Genomic DNA, 23,411 nt, shown 5'->3' on the forward strand with positions numbered 1-23,411 from the left:
TTGATATCGTTACTGTTAGTATTGTTTAGCATCTACTTTTGGTTTTTGGTCTGTCTATGTTGTCTTATAATGGTGTCTTGTAAGCCCTTGTGGGCTGGGCATGCTAATGCATGACACAATACTAAAAATTCAAATTCAAATACATTTACATTTAGGGCAATTAGCCGTAAGACACTTTGGATGAACGACACTTTTATCCAAAGTGACTCACAATAAGCAATAAATATATAAAACAATATCGCTGTCGGTACAGTAAGGATGTTCATGGAACCAAGTGCCAAGCACTAACAATCTCTAGGTTAACCCATTGCCCGTATACAACAAAGATAGCTTGGATAAGACGCTACACAATGCTAAGTACTATTGCGTAAGAGGGTTGTGGGCAGAGGCGGAGTGTTTCCCGGTGGGCCGGTCCACTGATTCGGGCCGCGGGCCGCGGCAGTAATTCGGGCCGCTAGCATCCACTAGTGGCCGCTGTGTAGTAGGTCACGCGAACAAACAATCGCGAAATGCACGAGATCTCCGTCAGGATCCCCCGGCCAGCACCTCGCAACCTACCTCAACATCCCCCCCACGAGCCAGGGAGGCCGGCCTGCTGGTTTACACCTGAGGAACTCTCTAGTTCAGATAACTCTGAATGGACAAATAGCTGCATTAGAACATTTAAATGCTGCAGGTTTAATATTACAATGAAACTGTTTCTTACATGATATAACTAGATTGGGAAATGGAAAAAATGTACATAGTTTGTGTAAGTTAATCCTTTTAAATAGAGACTAGTAAAGTCTCAATTAATAAACAACTTTGTTAAACAGCCCAAACAAGTTTCCGGATATGCAGGGGTTGTGCAATTGAACCTTGGTATATTCTTACGCTATAATAGTAGTTCATATGAATACATACAAAAAGTTGAGTTGTATAAGTGTTCAATACTAATGTTGTGCATGAACCTTACTGCCGCTACTTGTGTGCTTATGTGTGATAAGTCTCTCGCTCTCTCTAACTTCCTGTCTGCCTTGGTCATCTCTCGCTTCCTCTAAATTGCTTTGTGTCGCTGGTAGCTTGGTGCACTGCAACAGCGGTGCACTCTACTCAGCCCCACAGACGGCTCATGGTGAACACCTTCCCATGGCCCCTGTCCCCTGCCTCATCACCGCCATACTCCTGCTCAGCGTCTGGCTCTGTGGTACGTCTTCTTCCCTCAACCTCAATCTAATTGGTCTTAGGTGTCTTTTAAAAAACTGTGCGCTATAGTTTTGTATTGTACTATATTTTCCAGTCAGCGAATTCTGTGAAAGAACTGTTGTTGTACAAACGTGATGGATAAAGGGGGTTGTTACTGACAAGTGGGCGAGGTCCGAGGGTGTGTTAACATATCCGTGTGGATCTGAGTGTGCGTCAAGGGTCCGAAATGAACACCTGCCAAAGGCAGATAGATGTGACCCTCTGTATGGCAGGTTACATATTACAACTATTGCAAGGCCATTACGATTCTTTTCCTCTGGCCGGTAAAAATACCAACCAACCCTTATAAATGTTAATTTGATGTGATGTGAAACTTGATGTGAATGCAGTCTTTTGAAGAACTAAGGGCACGTTCATATTGCAATCTGCAAGTTGCCCACATCGGATATATTTTCCTATATAGCCGAGTGTTAACAGCACATAGCCCTAGAAGATCCATAATCAAATCATCATATTTGCGAACACTTTCCTATGTGGTTTTAGCTGGGACACATATATCCTCCCTGTAAAATGCAGTGTGAACAGTTGAAAACTAGGCAGCGTTATGCATTGAGGCTTGTGATGTGAACACAACCATGAACCCTAGTGTCAGCCCTCTCATAACGGTGGACATTGAAGGCTTGCTCATTTTCTGCTTTGCTTTGTTGTCGTAGGTGCCAATAGTCCACCATGTCCGAAGCGAATCGATGTGAAGGTTGGAGACAAGGTGGAGATTCCATCATGCTCAACAGCAAAAGGGATCATCGGATCATATTGGAAATACAAAGGGGAAAAAATAGTTGAAAATCTCCATGTCAAAGAGTCTCGATTCAAAGAAAGAATTGTCACGAACAACACAACTTATAATTTAATCCTCTCCGGTGTAACTCAGCAAGACTCTGGGGAATTTGGATTTTTCTCATCAATGGAAAACAACCAAAATCCAACCATCTTCTTCAACCTGAGCGTCTACGGTAAAGTACAAACCAGTGGGGCAGAATTATAAGAAAGTTATGCAATGTGGTATAAAATGACTAAACAAATGGAGAAGAATCACTGGAAGAGGAAATGGCTGGGGAGTCACCATTACCTGGCCGTTCCGGGCTGGTCTGGTGGCGCGGTGCAGTTTTTTGTGTAAAATGTAGTTCCCTTTATACCAATTATGCACCAGGAAAGTGAACAACTGAACACTTTATTCTGCACTATATCCCATGATGCATTTCAGTTTATCCGATTTTTATCAGCCTAGGTTATGGTATATTTACGTTTATATAGGACTTTAATTTACCAAATCTCTCAAGGCATCTCAAAATGGCGGAAAATCCTCAAACCGGCAATAGATTGTGTGATAAGTCTGTGAGATCCACTTCACGGGTTGCATTAATAGAGCATTATATAGTATTCACTATGGAACAGGGAATGAGGTCACAAGTTAACCATGTCATTTCATATCCAAGTACTTATTCTGTGATTTCTATTAAACAGCTTTCACCCACTCATTACCGAGTCTCAAATGTCTCTCTCTTTAACAGAGGCCATAACTCACATTGAAGCACGGAAAATAAATTTCACCTGGGATCCTGATGCCAGCAAATGTGAAATATGGCTTGAGTGCACCGCCTTGCTTTCCGAAAGCGGGAACAGCGTCAACTACACCTGGGCCATCGGGAATGAAACCCACATGGGTGCTATATTCAAATACTTCACCACAGAGGGCGAGGACACTGGCAAGTGCACCGCTTCCAATCCCGTCAGTGAGAAATCGGCATCGATACAGGTGGAGTGCCGCAACAGCACGCAAGCTGGAGGTACTAAGGAGCGGATGTGATCGGTGGTATTCTGTTTTGGAATTACTGTTAGTGTTACTTTAGAGTTGAGTGCAACCAATCAGTGAGCTGGACCTGCGCACCTATTTAACAAAGGGTCACATGGAGTCTAGAAGATGCAGTCAAGAGAAGTCAAGATTAGAGGTCCAGAGAGAATAAATGGGAACATTCTTATACCAAGCATTTTGGAAAGATTATGGATGGATAGTGTGGTGCCTGAATTTAAAAAACGTATAGAAAATGTATTGTTTTGGTGTCTTCAAATAAGACAAAGGAAAATAAAATAAATGTTACATTGTTAAATAATTAATGAATTAGCTAAACGTAATATACATTAATCAAAATCTGTTTTAGAAATTGACACTATACAATTCAACAGCACCATTACTGATTCTTTCAACAAAAAAGGCATTCAGAAAAGTGAATGTTTGCGGTTTATAATGATTTGTATTATTAATGACTTATTATTTAAAAAATGAAAGGTGTCCAAGTACACTTAATACGTGATGTATCCTGTCCAAATAGGATATGAATATTTTCACATAAAAGAGAAAGAAAGAAACAAAATAAAACTGGAATTGAACTGAACTTTGGTACACATTTGTATCAGTAATATCAGTGAATATTACAATAAGACATTCAAGTTATCACGGCTAGTTATCCGCCAGCTATGGGATCACCGAGGTCAGAACTAGGGCTGCATTTAAGAGCAAAAAATGAAATAGGAACCTAAATACAACTGCAGAACTATTAATCTTTTCTTATTTTTAGTGACGAGAGATGGAGATAATCGGTGCTGGTGATAAATAACCTGTTTTCTCATGAATACAGTATTTTGGCCCCACAGATCAGAGCACTCCATTTCCAAAGATCTGGATCTACATCTCAACTGTGCTGGGAGTACTGGTCCTGGTACTGGTCTGTTTGAGGCGGAGAAAAGCAGGTGGGACATGGTTACCGGAATATTGGAAGGGAAAAAAAATAGACGGGAACATAAAGCGACTTTGCTTAAGTTTAATTTGGTTATTTGATCCTCTTGTCAATATTATAATCTGTTCATGTTTATTATGGTCTTGTTTTAAGCGCCGGAGGGTGTCGTTAAAGAGGAAAACTCATACATTTTCATGTGCATACATAAATGAAACACCAAAGGTGTCCCCCGAAAGAGAACAAAAGGGAAACCTGAGTGTTCCCCTTTAATTTAACAGATTTTAGGGATATTTCTATGTAAACAATGATTTTAAGGCATATTTAATTCAATATGTGCTTGTATTTTCGACTTGCCACTAACCATGTATGTCCAAGAAAATTAAAATGTTGTACTCTGTTGCAGCACCAGAAGCTATGGACACCGTGTACGACTGCATTGAAAATGTTGAAAGGAAAGAGGCAAGTGCTGCGGATTTGTTCACAGATACATGGGGCCTATTGTCTAAGGACATTAAGGGATGTTGTAACAGAATAACATTTCTCTAATGTGTGTGACCTGTGTGTGTATGTTTTAATACTACGTCACAGGATGAGCTGAGTCCGGGACCACTCTATGAACTGGTCCAAAACGTTGAATCTAGGCCCCCACAGCAGTTGAGAAAACACACTTTTCCTCTTGAGAACAAGGTCCTTGTGATAGCGATCACTGTGGTGAAATGGCTTATATTCATGTAATACTTTAAAGGTTTTCTTAAAGGACCGATGCTAATGTTATTTGAACTAGTCACCACTCGTGGAGAATCCAGTCTTGAGAAAAGGCAAAGCGTGCATAGTGTTACACATGTCCAGGAAGCTCACAGGAAGAAATTTATATTTATAAAAAAAGCTACTACAAAATACAAAATATGTCAAATAAGGCATTTTGTAAAGGTCAATGCATATATATATATATATATACAGTGGGGCAAAAAAGTATTTAGTCAGCCACCAATTGTGCAAGTTCTCCCACTTAAAAAGATGAGAGAGGCCTGTAATTTTCATCATAGGTATACCTCAGCTATGAGAGACAAAATGAAAAAAAAATCTAGAAATTCACATTGTCTGATTTTTAAAGAATTTATTTGCAAATTATGGTGGAAAATAAGTATTTGGTCAATAACAAAAGGTCATCTCAATACTTTGTTACATGCCCTTTGTTGGCAATGACAGAGGTCAAACGTTTTCTGTAAGTCTTTACAAGGTTTTCACACACTGCTGCTGGTATTTTGGCCCATTCCTCCATGCAGATCTCCTCTAGAGCAGTGACGTTTTTGGGCCTTCGCTCGGCAAAAAAGACTTTCAACTCCCTCCAAAGATTTTCTATGGGGTTGAGATCTGGAGACTGGCTAGGCCACTCCAGGACCTTGAAATGCTTCTTACGAAGCCACTCCTTCGTTGCCCGGGCGGTGTGTTTGGGGTCATTGTCATGCTGAAAGACCCAGCCACGTTTCATCTTCAGTGCCCTTGCTGATGGAAGGAGGTTTTCACTTAAAATCTCACGATACATGGCCCCATTCATTCTTTCCGTCACATGGATCAGACGTCCTGGTCCCTTGGCAGAAAAACAGCCCCAATGCATGATGTTTCCACCCCCATGCTTCACTGTAGGTATGGTGTTCTTTGGATGCAACTCAGCATTCTCTCTCCTCCAAACACGACGAGTTGAGTTTTTACCAAAAAGTTCTGTTTTGGTTTCATCTGACCATATGACATTCTCCCAATCCTGTTCTGGATCATCCAAATGCTCTCCAGCAAACTTCAAACGGGCCCGGACATGCACTGGCTTTAGCAGGGGGACACGTCTGGCACTGCAGGATTTGAGTCCCTGGCGGCGTAGTGTGTTAGTGATGGTAGCCTTTGTTACTTTGGTCCCAGCTCTCTGGAGGTCATTCACTAGGTCCCCCCGTGTGGTTCTGGGATTTTTGTTCACCGTTCTTGTGATCATTTTGACCCCACAGGGTGAGATCTTGCGTGGAGCCCCAGATCGAGGGAGATTATCAGTGGTCTTGTATGTATTCCATTTCCTAATAATTGCTCCCACAGTTGATTTCTTCACAACAAGCTGCTTACCTATTGCAGATTCAGACTTCCCAGCCTGGTGCAGGTCTACAATTGTGTTTCTGGTGTCCTTTGACAGCTCTTTGGTCTTGGCCATAGTGGAGTTTGGAGTGTGACTGTTTGAGGTTGTGGACAGGTGTCTTTTATACTGATAAGGAGTTCAAACAGGTGCCATTAATACAGGTAACAAGTGGAGGACAGAGGAGCCTCTTAAAGAAGAAGTTACAGGTCTGTGACAGCCAGAAATCTTGCTGGTTTGTAGGTGACCAAATACTTATTTTCCACCATAATTTGCAAATAAATTCTTAAAAAAATCAGACAATGTGATTTTCTGGATTTTTTTTTTCATTTTGTCTCATAGCTGAGGTTTACCTATGATGAAAATTACAGACCTCTCTCGTATTTTTAAGTGGGAGAACTTGCACAATTGGTGGCTGACTAAATACTTTTTTGCCCCACTGTATATATAATTGCAATTCAGAAATTACAATCAGTCATCCTTATAATTGACCAATTTACCGTATTTTGCAGCTTTGGTTTGTATTAAATCGTTTTAGAAGCCCTATACTGTGTTTGTTAAAGATGAATTGAAACGAGTAGCCTGACCTCTTCTCTCCCCAACAGAGCGCTGGAAACACCATCTATGACACCATTCAGCAAAGCCGCCTTATGGACCCTCCCTCCTAACAGAAGACCCCCAGAGCTGCTGCTGGCTCAAGGTGGTCCCTGGTGCAGAAGACGTCGTAATATACAACGCCAAATGTGATTGCAGTGTCCTAAAACCAAATGCTGGAAGATTTGTTTGTGGCTCATCTGTGTGTACTGATTATTAAACAGATTTGTCTTTTCTAACTATTCTCTATAAACAGATTGTTGATAAGATTTGCATTTCGGAAACATCACCAACAAATAACATTTGTGGGTATTAAAACTGTCGAATATACCTGCTGACAAACATGCTTAAATTGCCTAAATGCTTAAAGGAGAATTTCATCGGTGGAGACATGAATCTGTATTGAAAGTGAGTCATATATTTAGTCGAATAGTAACCTAAATTTCAAAATTTGTGCCTTCTTGACCGAGAAAAGGCCAGACATTGACTTTTTGCGCTTGCAGAATGTAGACGACAACTAAGACAATGGCAATCAGCGTTCACTCCCTGAGGGACGTAACATAACAGCCAATCAGCGTGTGCGCCTCCGGATGATATTATGAATTAAAGACTGCGTCGATATTATGAACTAAAGACTGCGTCAGGTGCTGGCCCGACCCGCACCCAAAGGCAAATTAGATGCGCTGCTGAGGCGGTGGTGGCAACAATCCGTTTGTCCTCCATGTCGCGGTTCAGTCGATTGATGTGTGAGATTCATAATACCGTCTGGAGGCGCACAGCTATTGCCCGTGTTATTATATATAATATTATTATAGATGTCTATATATTATATCATTTAGATACAGTGCTCCAGGTCTCCTGCCCGGAGCTCCCAGAGTATTCTAGAATTTCTTATAGAACATGGCCAAAAGCTGTGTGCGCTGGATGATGTTATGAATAAACGACTGCGTCTCTGGTACTACATCATTGCTTCTTTAGCGCTCGTGTGATCTACCGGTCACACAGGTCACGCCAAAATCCATACCATAGTGCACATTCACACCGGTGTTCTCTCTATACCGTTTATACCATAAACCCCTAAAGGCCAATTTCCACCGGAACGGAAGCGGCACGGCAGCGAAGCGGCCTTGTTCCGTAATGCAATCCCCACTGGAAGCGGTATGGACACGTTCTGGCTGATGGCTCAAGACGTGCATGATTATAATAGGCCTATATGAGTTGTAAAAATTATGATTAGAATGATTCATACAATATTATTCACGAGTTATAATTAGGGCCCGACCGATTCATCGGCCTGCCGATTTAATCGGCCGATTATAGCCTTTTTGAAAATAATCAACATCTGCCAAAAGACGCCGATTACAACCGATTTTTTTTTTTTTTTTGAAATGTTATTGCGCTTAGTATCCAGCAGCGTGCGCTCCTACTCCATTCTACTTAAGAAAGGCTCTCAGTCTCACCCACCGCACTCATTTTTGGACACAACACCCGAGCGCATGTAGCTTGAATGTGCTGAGCTCATTGGATAAACCGAGCAGAGTTTCCCCCCACGGTAAGTTTATAACTAGTTTGTGTAATGAACAATTGGTCCTTTTAAACGTGTAGGTCATGCTTAAAAAAAGGAAAAGTACACCTAACCCCCCACTACCCTTCAAATACAGTAAAGCTAACCTAGCCTTGCTAACTAGCAACTTTAGCCGGAGTAAAAAAGAGATTGAATTTTACCGTACAACATGAAAGCAATCTCGCTCAGGCAGCTGCGCGCTCACCTCACCAATGTACACAAGACGCGTTGTTTGAGCATGTTGTGCCTGTTTTTCTTTAGGTCCGAGGCCATGTTAATTTGTTATACTGGTCACTGCTCACGAGCGCAGCACATTGGGAGTTATTTATTTATTTTACATTTGATTGCGGTAGCTTATTATAAATGCATAATTTGTAAATAAGGTATATTTATGTATAAGCCTTGCAGATGGAAAATGCTTTATATCCGAGTTTCAAAATGCCCCAAGTAACTTTAGAAATATTTTTTAAAACTTTATTTCTTAAGCCAATGCATATTTATGACATTTTTTTTCTTTTACAGATGTCAGATAAGACTCAGCAAGGTTTGGGACTACTTCACCAAGGGGCCTACTGGTGAAGCAGTTTGTAATGCATGTGCAGCTTCTGTGAGCCAGGGATCAAGCCGTCAAAAAACAAGAAACACAACCAACTTATGGCAACACTTGAGACTTAAACATAATGAAGCTTATGTGGAATCACAAAGACAGGCTCTTCATGAAGCGCAAAGAAAGGCAGAAGCACTAACTAAGAAAACTAATCAGCCCACACTTGCACAAGTGATTGATAGGAACACAAAGTGGAACCTAAATGACCCGAGAACAAAGGAGCTGGACAAACTAATAATGGAAATGATTGCTGCTGATATATTGCCCTATGCCGTTGTGGAGGGTCAAGGTTTTAAAAGAGTCCTGGCCGTGGCAGAGCACAGGTATCCTCAAAAAAGTGAAAAGTATTTCCGCACTCAGCTGATGGGAGAAGTGTATTCTCAAGTTGCAAATAGAGTAAAGCAACTTCTCTCTGTGGAAAATGCAGGAAGCAGCATTGCTTTTACTACTGACTGTTGGTCGGGATCCACTGAGGCTCTAATGAGCTTGACAGCTCATTTTATTGACAAGAACTGGGAGAGAGTCCAAGTTGTGTTAAATGTAAAGGCCATGTTTGGGTCCCACACAGGCGAGTATATTGCTGAGACTTTCCTGAACTTACTGAAAGAATGGGACATTGACACACAGCGTGTCCACCTGGTGCTGAGGGACAGCGGCGCAAACATGATCAAAGGCATGAGACTTACAGAGATGCCTGGCCTGAGCTGCACTGCCCATACTCTTCAGCTGGTAATCAATGATGGCCTCCACTCCCAGAGGATGGTTGGGGACATTTTGGCGAAACTACAAAGAATAGCCACACACTTCAACCATTCAGTGGTAGCACAACAACGACTCTCTGTTATTCAGCAAGAGGTTGGTGTTCCTAACCATTCCATTTTCCAGACAGTGCAAACCAGGTGGAACTCCACACTGCATATGATTGCCAGGATGATTGAGCAAAAGAGAGCAATCACAGCCTATTCTAGTGACCACGGCCATTTTGTATGTCCAAGTGCAGAGGAGTGGAATGTGGCAGCAAACCTGGCGGAGACCCTGACACCACTGGAAGATATAACACTTGAAATGAGCATGGCCGATTCCTCTGCTTCCTGCATTATACTATGTGTATCAGTGCTGAAGTGTCTGCTCGAGTCAGAGGGACCAAACAGCAGAGGAATCAAGACTCTAAGAAAGACCATGCTGGAGAGCCTGGAGAAAAGGTTCTCTAAGGTGAAAGAGGCAAAAGAGGTGGTGCTCGCATGTCTGCTCGATCCACGCTACAAGGAGCGGCCCTTGTCACCAGAGACACTAGGTCAAGCCAAAGCCTGGGTAATGGAAGAAGCACAGAGGAATCCACCAGAAACACAAGGAGACACTGCCTGTGAAGAAGAGGGAGATCCAAAACGACAGAGAGTGGAGGAGGGACGGGCCCACAGTGTTCTAGACAGTCTGTATGACAGCATACTCTCTTCAACCACTCAGGACGAGGAACCAGAGGAGATCATTGAAGAGCTGGAACGGTATATGAGGGAGCCTGTCATAGACCGGAAAAAGGGGAACCCACTGGAGTGGTGGAAGAGCAACGGTTTCCGCTTCAAGGGACTGTCGGGCCTGGCCAGGAGATACCTTTGCTGTCCACCTTCCTCTGTGCCAAGTGAGAGGGTGTTCAGTACCATTGGCAACATTTATGAGGAGAAAAGGGAGAGAATGCTGAAAAGCTGTGCTTCCTGCACTACAACGTGCCTCTGCTGAAGTGGCAATATTAAGGATTCTATGACTGGCAGGGGCTTGTGAATAGAATTCTATTTGGAAAATATCCATATGCTGCTTGCCCCACACAACACATGTTACCTCGTTAATATACAGTTATTTTATACTATTATTGATTTGTTTTCAAAGATGTGTATAGTTACAAAAAAGTTCTTCTTGCTGCACTTTATGTCAAAAGATTGTCGTGCAAAATGTTAATATGCTGCTTGCCCCACACAACATGTTACCTCGTTCCTATACAGTTATTTTATATTATTATTGATTTGTTTTCAAAGATGTTGCGTATAGTTACAAAATTGTTTTTCTTCCTGTACTGTCCTGTACTACTTTGTTAGAACTATGTTACCAATAAAAATAAGTTCCTGCACTCATTTTTTTAAGATCTTTTTATTTTATTGTCAATAAGATAAGGCTGTATTTGCTCATTTCTCATTTTTGACTGTAAATGTATTCTAAAATACTCAAAGGTTCTGCATTCAATTCACATATTCGTCAAAAGTGTTTAAAGTATATTTAAGATATCAAAAAATACGTTTTATATGCTTTTTTTTTATAATCGGCCGATTAAATCGTTATCGTAATTTTTCTCTGAAAATAATCGGCATCGGCACTCAAAAATCAATATCGGTCGGGCCCTAGTTATAATCAACCCCTACACATCAACATTATAACCCATTAAATACGGTATGAATCTAGATGTCATGGCAACGTCCAATCGCGACACTGGACTTGCCAGCTATGGATACCAAAGATAGAGATAGATGTATAATATTACAATACCCTGTGAATTGCATAGGGGTTGATGTTAGCTCATGAATATTCATGAGAAAATGCAAACTTGGCTGTAGAAGTGTTCTGAGACATTGCTGCGAACCGGCAACTCAAAGATGGCAGAGGCAAGTATCGTAAACGAAATGCTGGTTTGGGGGCCGTGCCGTGCCGGTACCGTATCCAGTGGAATAGCCTGCATTGACTTTAATGGTTTCTATTATTTTCGGCGAGCGGTCCGCTGCCGTGCCGGTTCCGGTGGAAATTGGCCTTTAGTCCCAACCACTGGCACTGATCTGTAATAGGTCTGTAGCGTCAGTTGGTCCCACCCCTTAGGCGGGTTTGAAAAGGAGGAGTGCTTGCAGTTTTTTAGAGCCCCTCCCCTCTTGCACTTCCTGCTTTAAATGACGCAAAAATCGTAATTTCGCGTCATTTAAAGCAGGAAGTGTTAGCGGTAGATACGGATTTCTCCCATCTCAGGGGAAAATTATGGAATGATGCAAAGAGATTCAAAAATATGACTGGGTTTCTAACGATACAAAGCTTAATGCAAATGGGTGAAGTGTCCCTTTACAACAATTAACATTTTAAGCATCAAGTTGACTTTATACCCATTTATTCATGACATTGCCTGTTTCTCCCAGATTCAGACTTGGTTTAATTCCAAATTCATCATTCTTCTGTCCAGAAGGGGCCGTTAACATCTTTCATTGATTTACAGTAACAGTAGCCTAGCTCCTGTTCATGTGAGAAAATTGCTTAAATCTAAAGATTTAAGCAAATGCCTCTCGCACACTCCCATTCTGGATGCACAATGATGAATTTGGAATTAAGCAACATGTCTGAATCTGGGTAATACAGGCAAAGGCCCAGTTAGACTGTTTAACCACTTGCAGCCTGAAGAAAATTGTTGGAATAAATTGGGAGTTTTATTTTTTTTTGAACAATGGATTTTTACCATTTATATTCAGAGAGATGAAAAAAATATACAATGAAAAGGTCACAAATCGAAAGTCGACACTATTTTGAAAATTAAATTAATTGAAGGAACCCAAGAACCCATCTCGGCCAACTAAAATCATGGATCTCTGAGCAGCTCCTCACCGGACCACCTTAAGAAACCCATCCCCAGAGTAAAATACAAATTACATGCCTTTTTTAAATTATTATGCCTTTAGAACAATAAAACAAATTAACAATGTTTTAATATATTAACAAATCAAACCAACAGTAGGGTAAAAAGCATCACTACTGTACAATACAAGGCACGCCAATCAAATCAACAAACTATTTATATCAGAAGGTATAAATAAAACACTTGTCCATACTGGATCCTTCATTCATAGTCTTGTACTCTTCTACTCAAATTTAGCTGTGGATTCTATTCATTCATTCATTTTGGAGAGAAACATACGCAGGGTCAAAAGGCCAGGCCCAAATATCGAAACCAATCTGTGTGTCACTGGTGTTTGAATACATACGAGGAGAATTTACCGTTTGTTTGACCGGCCTCCTTTACCTGAAAAACAAAGAAAAAACGTGACTTTGTGTCATTTGGAGCACACCGCTTACTAACTGCTAGGCTGATGTCACCCTCAAACCTGTATGGACACCCTCTGATGTCAATAAATGACTTGTAATAGTTTATCAACAAATCTGCAGCCTCTCACACCTGTCTCCGGTAAGCAAAGTTCACACTAAATCCTACGCTGTAACTAGCTAGTTTGAAACTTAGGATCTTAAGATGCATTATAACTAGCTCAACGTAAAGGATGACGTCTCTTTTAGTGACGTTAACATCGTTATCTCGACTAGTCTCTATAGAATGATATCAAGGCAAAGAAAAAAGCGCAACTGTCGTCAGCGCTTGCCGATGGGACCCGGGATTGTTGCTCTCCACACGGACAGTTTATCTGCATGCAACCACAGCATGCTCGAACTTGATTGGTCAAGATTACTCAGACTACAAACCGAGACCAGAACGCTTCCAATACCACAATCTTCATGTGAACACATTTGTTTACAGAGATTATATTCTTTGTGAGGGAAGTGGTGCCCCATTTGAAGGGTTAAATACCGAAAGTTACATTTAGATCAGGTTAAAGGTCCCATGGCAGGAAAATCTCACTTTGAGGTTTTCTAACATTAATATGAGTTCCCCTAGCCTGCCTATCGTCCCCAAGTGGCTAAAACTTGCGTTCGGTGTAAAACGAGCACTAGGTATCCTGCTCGCCTTTGAAAAAATGGAAGCTCAGACGCACTGATTCGGAATGTGGCCCCACATTTCGTCATAAAGGGCCAAGTTACTTCCTGTTTCTCTGCCTTGCCCACCCAGAGAATTTGGCCTGCCAATGAGACAATGAGCTACGACCATGCGAGCACCGTGTGTGTGTGTGTGTGTGTGTGTGTGTGTGTGTGTGTGTGTGTGTGTGTGTGTGTGTGTGTGTGTGAGATTACACACACTGTAACGCAAGTGTTGTACACTTCTTTGTTATTTGGACAACCATTCTGCTGTTTGTGTTGTGGCGCATAACGTCCCTGGTATTTCCACAACAACGAGACTGTAGTTGGGGTTGTCTCTGCCATGGTTGAGAAGGAATTGAGGGAAAGAAACTTTGGCCTCGACTCCCTGAAGTACATGAACTGCGACATGGAGAAAGGGATTGTCTCCCGACGGAGCCCCGCTGCCGCGAGGCACCACCGCCACACAGCACCACCGCCCGGCAGCACCACCGCCACACAGCACCACCGCCACACAGCACCACCGCCCGGCAGCCGGCAGCGCGTGGTTCAGTCTACTTCAGATTGATGTGGACGTGGAAGAACCAGAGACGTCGGAGAACCCGACGCAGTCGTTTGTGATCCATAATATCGTCTGGAGGCGCACACAGCTTTTGGCCGTTATAATATGCATTACATGATAAACATATCTAGTTATTATATTATATTATTTAGATATAGAGCTCCAGGACTGTAACGCAAGTGTTGTACACTTCTTTGTTATTTGGATAACCATTCTGCTGTTGGTGTTATGGCGCATAACACGTCGGACTCTCGTCTCCGGTATTCCCACAACGAGACTGTAGGTGGGGTTATCTCAGCCATGGTTGAGAAGGAATTGGCGAAAAGGAACTTTGGCCTCGACTCCCTGAAGTACATGAACCGCGACATGGAGGAGAAATGGATTGTCTCCCGCTTGGGCCTGCTGCCCGCTGCTGAGGGACCACCGCCTCGGCACTGCCTGCTGCCCGCTGCAGGAGGCATTGGTGCCTAAGCGCTGCCCTCTGCCGAGGCGGTGGCCCCTTGGCAGCGAGGCTCCAGCGGGAGACAACCGCGGTCAATAATCCCTTTCTACTCCATGCCGTGGTTTAGTCTACTTAATATTGATGTGGACGTGGAAGAACCAGAGACGTCGGAGAACCCGAAGCAGTCGTTTGAGATTCATAATATCGTCTGGAGGCGCACACAGCTTTTGGCCGTGATAATATATATTATGATATAGATATCTATGTATAATATGATATTATTTAGATATAGAGCTCCGGGACTCCCGCCAGAGCACCCGGAGTGTTCTAGAATATTTACAGAACACGGCCAAAGGCTGTGTGTGCCTCGCCATTGCGATGCATCCACTGTAAACAGAGCGCATGGTACCGTGGCCGCAAGCTGCTCAGGGCCACACCCCCACCCTCCTCCTTGACCCGCCTCTCTCCTCCTCATTTGCATTAAAGCTACAGACACCGACCCGGCGCGTTTGGGGAAAGCTCAATGTGCGACTGGCTCGTAGAGGCTGTAATTCTGCACCACGGTTGAATTTCGGGAACGTCTTCAAATACTGTGTTAGGGGCCCACTAATATCTATATTAAAGCATCCATAAAGTAGCATGCCATGGGACATTTAAGCCACATAATCATGCTACAGCAGTGAGCCAATTGAGACGACGGACCGTCCATCTAAACCCCTCTGTATGCCAGAATACATATTAGAGAAGAATATAGTTTGTTTGATGGACATCACTTATCTGAAAAATAGAAATAATAGTGTGATTTTTTAAGTAGTTTATAATATGCAACGTCATTTACAAAAGGGAAAAAGATTAACTTACCGGTGAGATAATAAATAAATAGAAGCTTCAATTCTTTCTGCAATAACAAAAGGATAGCACAAGTTTAACAATGACATTATGGCTTGTAATAGCTAGTTAACGTCGTGTTCGTATAAAAATATGCAACCTGTCGCAACTAGTGTCATTCTGATTGTAAGTGCAAGTGTAAAGTATACACCGAATAGTACGTTGTAACTAGCTACTTTGAAACTAAAATTTAATCTTTCTCCAGTTGCAGTTGATTACTATGCATCTGAACGTAAATGATGTTGACCTTTAAAGGTGGCATCACATGCCACCAGGTGTGGTGTGATTATCCGTTACAAGCCATTTTGAAAATCTGTCTCTTATGACCTCACAGGTGGGCGTGTCCACCTAGATGTGTGACTGATAGATGAGCAACGTTTTCTACGGTCCACTGGGTATGCTGGTAGACTGATCTATCCAGCACATCTAGGTGGACACGCCCACCTGTGATGTCATAACAGACCGATTTTCAAAACGGCTTGTAACGGTTAATCACACCACACCTGGTGGTATCTCATGGGACCTTTAATATTTCCCTGAGTCAGGTCAAGCTGCTGACACAGACAGCGTCTTATTACTTCATTTCAAAATGTTCCTTCTTTTAAAAAGTATGAGTCATGTAAACCGTAGGAAGAAGGAGGTAACACCCAATCCAGAGAAGATGTAATCTATAGGTTATTTTGTAATTCACCACCCAAAATATCTCGCATCATTTCGTAACTCTTGGTTTACGTTCACTCATTTTTTAATTTACGTTAGACACGTGCTTATCTAAGATTCAGCGGTCCTACTTCTGGGGGGAGGCGACAGAACTTGGGCCAAAAACAAGAAAATGTGTGGGGCGGAGTTACGCCTCCTTTCCTGTTTTTAAATTAGGGATATTTGGGACTTGACTGTTTATTTTTTCTTCCACAACCAACAGTCCCATATGGCTTATTGTCTTCACACTCACCTCTGAGGATATAAGTTATCATCGCAAGCAGAATGCCAAGGAAGCTCCCGAGGAGAACACCATGAAAAAAGGTCGGAGTGTGTTCTTTGGATTGATTCAGAACACGAGAGACAGAGAGACAGCGAGAGAGAGATTAGAGAGAGTCCAAAACGTTTTCATCCGCAAATGGGATCAAGTTGAGGTCTCAGAAGGTGCTTACATTTCATGTCATAGCTACTCATTGCATTGGCAAAATTCGGACACAATAGGCGCTTTCCGACTAAGGAAAAACAGTTTCAGTTTATAACTTCTGCTTTCTAAACAGCACAATTTTTCTTTACTTGTCAAAAATGAAGATTGATATCCAATTTAGAAATACCTACAACCCTGAGTCAGAAATGGGGCAGCCTTACCGCGAACACACGCAACGTCAAGAGTGTGGCTGGCGAACTCCAGCGCTGTGGTGGTGTTGCAGGTGAAGCCGACCTTGTCGTCCTCTCCCATGGAGGCCAGGAGGAAGGCGGAGCGCGGCTGGAGCCACTCGGCCAGGGTCCGGTTGGTGGCGGGAGGCGTGGCGCTCCAGGTGAAGGTCACGGAGGGGTCAGGCGAGGAGCACTGGAGCCTCACGATGCAGCTGCCGTCCTCTGACCAGCTGTGGTGCTTGGTGACCAGGGGCTGCACGAGGCGTTCTGCACACAGAGGGAACATGCCGTTTACAGGAACGTTTTCTACTGAGATTTTGCTCTTGAACCGCCACATCCTTCCAAAGATACAACTAAAATGTCCCGAATGCATCAGTTATTGTAACTCATGTAACATTTAGGACCAGACCAGTTAGGGCCAGTGTCCCCATAGCATTTTCTTCTGGCGGAAAAGCGCCGTCAGGGCGCTGCGATTGAGAGTTTGCTTATCATTATATTTGACAGATCATAAAGTTCTGCATAGACGGACACGGCAAGAACAAGTATCTCCTACATTTTCTTGATCACAAGGGTGACGAGTGCCACCACATCTTATATATGATTGGTTGCCTAAAAATCCACGACAGTGACGACGACGCCTTTCTGCAAAGTTGAGATATGGGAGCGGTTAAGATAGGCACTGAGAGCGGCCGCACAGTTAGGGCGGAGCGCTCTGAAAGAAGACGCTGGGTGCAGGGTATTTTCTTGAGGCTTCCACATACGCCCTCTCCTCAAAGGGAACAGTTAAAAAAAGTGCTCTGAAAAAACTTAATGGGGACACAGGCCCTTAGGAGTTAGCCCTCTTGCTTATGGGTGCCAACAACATTGGGTTCAAACCAAGTACCTTTTGGTAACCCAAGCCACTACAATTGTGAATAGAGTGAAGTAAAGTAAAGTCACTCTTACTTTCAACTCTGAGGACGAACTTGTGGCTGATTTCATCATCTCCTTGGAAACCCACTTCCAAAACATACTTCATGGCATCCTTTCTGGTCAGATTTTTGATCATCAGGTCACCTGGTATCAAAATAAAATCAAACACAACATCAAGGTGATGGATGAGACACGCCTGTTATAATGAATGCAATTTATTTCCTTTGTGACTTTAATGTATAATATAAGCTATTTGGTGGACGCCTTTATGAAAAGTTTATCAAAATAACATTGTGATACGTTTCACTGTCTGTGCATATATTCCTAATCGGAATCAAATCCATAACCTTAAGAGGGTCAAGCCCTGCCCTACCATTTTAGATATACTGTACACACACACACACACAATCACCTGACGAGATGTCGAGGTGGAGCCTTCCCCTGTACCGCCAGAAATGGTCGGTCTTGGTTTTCCCGCGTTGGTAGGTCGCGATCCATGTGTCGTTGGACAGGATGAGCCATTTGATGGAGGATATGTTCCGCTGGGTCACATCTAGGGCAGGGGACAGGGTCACGCTTTCTCCGAGAAAGCCAAGGACCTGCTGGTTCGATCCCACCACTAGAAGAACATGCCACAAGCCCATCGGTTTTTGTAGCTCTTTACCTGCTCACAAGTCAAGTCCCTGGACACACTGGTTTTTGAAATGCATTGATGAAACCCGTCATCTTCAGCGGTGGCCTGGCCAAGTGGGCGGCATGGCGCAGGGTAAAATACATACGGCTTATACGTTTGGCAAAACTCCTTGGGTGGAATGAATTTAATTCAATAAGTTAAAGGACAAGCACCCCAAGTTGTCAAAAGTAGTAGAACAGCCCGCTCTAGGGGCTGATATTTTATGTGTGTATATATATATATATATTTCTTTTAATTAATAATAATCAATTCCTATGGTAATTATTTAGTTCCTTGATAATCTGAACGTCTCCAGTGCTTTGGGTGGAAGTCCTTCCTACCACATATTAATGTGTAAGTGAAGCCTCCGCATTTGACAATAACCCCCTCCCCCCCGAAGGAAAAGTGTGTTTTAAGGAGGGGAAGTGCCACATGCAGTGGTGTTACACTATGTCTGAGAAGCGAAACCCTCAATCGTCGGTTTACTTGAACCCTAACCATGTATTTTAGTAACAGTAACAAAAGGTTTTGGGTACGTAATAAAAAGGTACATGATTTGCCCATCAGACAGAATTGTACACAACACCCCCAAATTAGATTTAATTGAACTGAACAATGTTCAGCCTTAACGTGGATCATGACCAGAACATGAACAGAATCCTTCAATTTGAGTTAAAGAAACAAACTTACCTCGGAGCAGTTGGAAAAAGAGAAGTAGAAGCCACATAGCTGGAGGTTCAACTGACCTAGTCTTCTCTGCCTTTATTTATAGAGAGACGTTGCCCAATGAACAGCCAATAGTCAGATTGTGAACTGTACCATTATTATTTCATGTACATCAAATCATTTTTCTCTTCTGAAAAAAGTAGTATACATACACATCTCTATAGAGGGCAAAAAAAAGGGCAAATATACTGGTCGCACATGCACACCAGATATTAAATTCAGGAGACTACTCGTGTCAAATAGACTGAACATGCCGTTCACATTTAAAGAACAGGATGTCAGCGACCACATCCAGTCATATCAGAAGTGAAGATTCATAATGCGTCTTCCACCCCCAGCAGAAGTTTTTCCACCAGAGAGGGGTTGCTTCCGCCAGACATACACTCACTCACTGACTGTCATAGGCCAAAAAACAACATCCCAGTCACCACAGATAATGCCAAAAACCAAGTAAGTGCAGTGAAGGAAGCTGGACTGGGGCCACAGATAGGGTGCTTTGCCCACGTGATTAATTTAGCATCCCAAAGGGGAATAACAGTACACAAGATGGACAGACTGCTTGGGAGGATCAGAAAGGTGGTTTCATTTTTCCACCGCAGCACAACAGCAGCTCATGTGCTTAAAACAAAGCAGGAAATGCTACAGCTGACTACTCACAAGCTTATACAGGATGTCCCAACAAGGTGGAACTCCACCTTTGACATGTTGGAGCGCTATCTTGAGCAGCAGGCAGCTATATTCTCTGCACTGACTGACAAGGCACTGAAAAAAAATATCAGAGACATTGTCACCTTGTCTGATGATGTGAAAGTGGCAGAGGAGGTCCTCCAGGTGCTCAAACCACTCAATTTGGTTTCAACCCTATTAAGCACTGAATCTGCTCCATGGTCCTACCTCTAAAAACAAAGATTATACAATCCATGGCCCCAAGTGAGGGAGACAGCACCATGAGCCGAGATGTCAAAGATGCTATTAAAGCGGACCTGAACCGCAGATACACTGATCCTCCCGATCTACAGAACTATCTACATAGATTGACTGCACTGGACCCAAGATTCAAGTCCCTGTCTCACCTAGATCCTGCCCTGCGGCAGAGAACATCGATATCACCACTGAGATTGTGGGCAGGCTGGGCACTGAAGAACATGAAGAGGTAAAATCCATTTAAAAATATGAGTGAGTTAGGCCACTTAAATATACTGCAGAACAGTCTTAGTTGTTTTTAAGAATTGTACGTCTTTTATTTTAATTTAATAATTTATTTTATTAAATGTTATTGCTGCAATAATAGTTCTGTGAAAACTGAAAAAAAAAGATTTAACATATCAAATAATTGTTTCTTGAAGGGTCAAGCCACAGAGCCGACAGGAGGAGGCGCAGGGAGATCGCCTCCACAAAAGAAGTCAGCCATGGAGGCGCTTTTCGAGGAGACCTTTGCAGGCAAGGAGGACACAGGCAGGAAGCCGTTTGTTGATGCCGTTGAAGAGGAAGTGGCATACTACCGAGCAGCAAGTGATGGTGATCCACTGAATTGGTGGAAGATCAACGAGTGCAAATACCCTCATGTTGCCATGATGGCTAGATGTTACCTTGCTGTGCCTGGCACTTCAGTTCCCAGCGAGTCTTTCCCACCACAGGGGACAAAGTGACTGCAAAAAGGTCTACACTCTCCCCAGGCAATGCAGACATCCCATCTTTTTGAAAAAAAATTTAAAGTTATAAATCCAGGTCTACTGTGCTTCTTTGTGCACTTTATTTTGTTTGTGCACTTTATTTTGTACAGCCTGTTATTCACTGTTGAATGTTGAAAATAAAACAAAAAAAGCAATTGAAAAGAAGACCCATTCAGGACTCTGGCACTGGAACACTAGCCGCAGGTCGGAAGAATGAATCAATAGTTTGCGAATTGTTCAAACACACGTAGCAGGTTGTGAAATCTTTCTCCTTCTCACAGAGACGTTTACGCATGCTCGACATTTAATCTCCAGAACCCTCCCCCTCCACACATTAGCCACTAACTAACCATTTCCTATCCTTCTCACACTCATTGGCCTTCTTTTTCAAATTTCGCGCACTCACATTTTGGTCGCAAAATGCGATCATTTGGTCGCAGTCGGGAGCCCTGAGGTATAATGAAAGTTATAAATTGTAATTCACCATCTTGCTGCAATCAGTAATTCAAGATATTTGGACACCTATTTGAAAAGGAGGAAATAGCTTTTTATTTTTACAGGAATTCTGATAGTAGACAGGTCCTCATTCTTAAGAAGAATAAATTATATTTTTATAATTCAGTGTTGCTCAGCAGATCGCTGTCAAGGAATGTGGATCTTTTTTTTGTGGTAACTTGTCAACCCCAGTGTCTTCTGTTGCTAAGCGACATCAACGTCTTTGGCGGCGGACTATTGATCAACGCTTCGGAGATGGCAGCACAGGCGAAGGTGGTACGTCAAAGACTCAAAAAGGGAGGACTAAAAACCAAGGAAAAAGAAGCTTGGAAAAGTGCTGTCTGGAATAACTTTGATGAAGTGGTGAATTAGGTTGACACTAGTGCAGACTATGCCATTTGCAAAGACTGCAAAGCTGTTTATGTACATGACAGTCACAAGACGGGTACGTCTAACATGGTGCATCACAAGTGTGCTAAACCCCAAACCTACACAAACACCTTGAAAAGTCTCGTCCGTCGGGATCCCAATAGAGTATCACAGGATGTCAAATCAAAGCTGACAGATTCATGTGTGGGCCTGTGCTCTCTTGGTATGCGCCCGTTCGATAGTGTCTGGTAAAGGATTCCACCAAGTGGCCCAGATGTTGATTGACATATGTGCTAAATTCGGTTCCGTTGACGCTGGTGCTATCTTACCCCATAGGCAAACGGTCTGCAATCGGGCAAAGAACCAGGCTTTCATTGATAAGCAGAACGTTTTGGATGCCATCCAGAGAGCTCTATGCAGCAACGGTGGTATTGCCGTAACCACAGATATGTGGACTGATGAATTTAAAAAGAGGGCATACATAATCTTTACGTGTCACTACATCAACGAGTGGAAGTTGGTAAATCGTATTTTGGCAACTGTGGAATTTACACTACCCTGAAAAAAAAACAACGAAAACCTCCATGAGCAGATAACCAGTGTGTTAATGTCCTATGGAAAACAGACAGATAAAATAGTTTTTGTCAGTGACCAGGGCTTGAACATAAAGGCCTCACTCCGATCCTATCACTGGATTCCATGCTCCGCACACATCATTAACACGGTGCTGAGACATACGTTGAGTACAAAGGGCACCGATTCCAATAGCATTGAGGATGTAGTGGACATGATAGATTACTGCAAAGAGCTTGTTGCATACCTGAAGAGAACCGGTGCGATCACCAGCCTAAAGCACACCGTGAATCAAGAATGTGAAGTGCGGTGGAACAGTAAAGTCACAATGTTGGAATCGATACAGAAACAATACCAGGACATAAGAGAGCTGCTAAAGAACATAGACCAAGAACATCGCCTTGATGACATCCACCAGGATCAACTCACACACTTGATCGACTTTCTCACCCTTTTCAAGTTAGCAATCAACAAGCTTGAAGGGGAACATTACCCAACCAGGGGTTGACACTTAGGTTTCAAAAGCACTTGCCCATCGGGCAAGTACAGGTCATGTTCAACTTGCACGAATGTGATGTTCACTTGCCCAAATTATAATGAGAATCTGAACAGGCCTCACATTGTGCCAGGCACCTGGCCTGGTTTTGGGGGGCTCAGAAAACTCATCCTAGCTCAGACTGAAGCTGAATGTTTAGCTTCCACACATGTTGTGTTTAAAAAAATAACAAACTTCTCTTTGTTTACTTATTTATCGAACGGTCACATTGTGCCATGAAGTGATTTCAGTCCACCGTTGCAACCTATTAAAGCTATCGCCCAGTTATATGTAGACCTGCATGATTTTATGCAAATGTACATAACTAAATGTCAGAGGTAGTAGCAAAGATATGTCTTTTTTAACTTTCACGTTTCTTGTAGCTCTAACTGAATAATCACAATCGCGTTTCTAGTAGTGTTGTCAGTCACAATACTGGATTTTCTGACTTCGATAGTATACCTGGAAGAATATCGATATTCTATACCATTTTCGATATCAGGGGGAAAGTTTTTTTCAGGAAAGAACGTACCCAAAGTAAATATATCTCCACAACTGCAAGGGCAATAATGTCATCTTTGTGCCAAA

General features: G+C 42.7%; 2 protein-coding genes across 6 annotated transcripts; one reads left to right on the forward strand and one right to left on the reverse strand.

Annotated features, from left to right (window-relative positions):
• The first annotated feature begins 987 nt into the window (after positions 1–987).
• LOC307091256 (SLAM family member 7-like) lies at positions 988–6,929 on the forward strand. Of its 3 annotated transcripts, none has more exons than XM_079758202.1 (7): positions 988–1,186; positions 1,899–2,198; positions 2,757–3,032; positions 3,898–3,993; positions 4,384–4,439; positions 4,569–4,667; positions 6,702–6,929. In XM_079758202.1, the coding sequence occupies exons 1-7, from the start codon at positions 1,129–1,131 to the stop codon at positions 6,762–6,764; spliced, it is 948 nt and encodes a 315-aa protein (XP_079614328.1). In that variant the 5' UTR covers positions 988–1,128; the 3' UTR covers positions 6,765–6,929. The 3 variants fall into 3 exon arrangements, with proteins under 3 accessions (XP_079614328.1, XP_079614327.1, XP_079614329.1); XM_079758201.1 differs by having other exon boundaries at positions 4,569–4,633; XM_079758203.1 differs by lacking the exon at positions 4,569–4,667.
• A 5,345-nt stretch (positions 6,930–12,274) lies between these two features.
• On the reverse strand, positions 12,275–19,459 carry LOC307091417 (SLAM family member 9-like). Of its 3 annotated transcripts, XM_079758385.1 has the most exons (9): positions 19,331–19,459; positions 19,143–19,212; positions 18,192–18,398; positions 17,813–17,923; positions 16,859–17,134; positions 16,467–16,550; positions 15,488–15,524; positions 12,876–12,900; positions 12,275–12,493 (listed from the first exon to the last, which is right to left on the reverse strand). In XM_079758385.1, the coding sequence occupies exons 2-8, from the start codon at positions 19,177–19,179 to the stop codon at positions 12,897–12,899; spliced, it is 756 nt and encodes a 251-aa protein (XP_079614511.1). In that variant the 5' UTR covers positions 19,180–19,212; positions 19,331–19,459; the 3' UTR covers positions 12,275–12,493; positions 12,876–12,896. The 3 variants fall into 3 exon arrangements, with proteins under 3 accessions (XP_079614511.1, XP_079614510.1, XP_079614512.1); XM_079758384.1 differs by having other exon boundaries at positions 19,143–19,414; XM_079758386.1 differs by lacking the exon at positions 12,275–12,493 and adding an exon at positions 12,512–12,762 and having other exon boundaries at positions 19,143–19,414.
• Between the last annotated feature and the right edge of the window lie 3,952 nt (positions 19,460–23,411).

Source organism: Pollachius pollachius (genome assembly GCF_949987615.1).
Source record: "Pollachius pollachius genome assembly, chromosome: 20".
Lineage (NCBI taxonomy): Eukaryota > Metazoa > Chordata > Actinopteri > Gadiformes > Gadidae > Pollachius > Pollachius pollachius.

What these genes read in the sequence shown, in the direction of transcription:
- LOC307091256 (XM_079758201.1), top strand. Translation starts at nt 1,129, where the DNA reads ATGGCCCCTGTCCCCTGCCTCATCACCGCCATACTCCTGCTCAGCGTC. An exon ending in CTTCAACCTGAGCGTCTACG is followed by an intron (nt 2,199 to 2,756) that starts GTAAAGTACAAA and finishes TCTCTTTAACAG; the next exon opens with AGGCCATAACTCACATTGAA. An exon ending in AAAATGTTGAAAGGAAAGAG is followed by an intron (nt 4,440 to 4,568) that starts GCAAGTGCTGCG and finishes ACTACGTCACAG; the next exon opens with GATGAGCTGAGTCCGGGACC.
- LOC307091417 (XM_079758385.1), bottom strand. Translation starts at nt 19,179, where the DNA reads ATGTGGCTTCTACTTCTCTTTTTCCAACTGCTCCGAG. An exon ending in CCACCTCGACATCTCGTCAG is followed by an intron (nt 17,924 to 18,191) that starts GTGATTGTGTGT and finishes TTTTGATACCAG; the next exon opens with GTGACCTGATGATCAAAAAT. An exon ending in GTTCGTCCTCAGAGTTGAAA is followed by an intron (nt 17,135 to 17,812) that starts GTAAGAGTGACT and finishes CTCTGTGTGCAG; the next exon opens with AACGCCTCGTGCAGCCCCTG.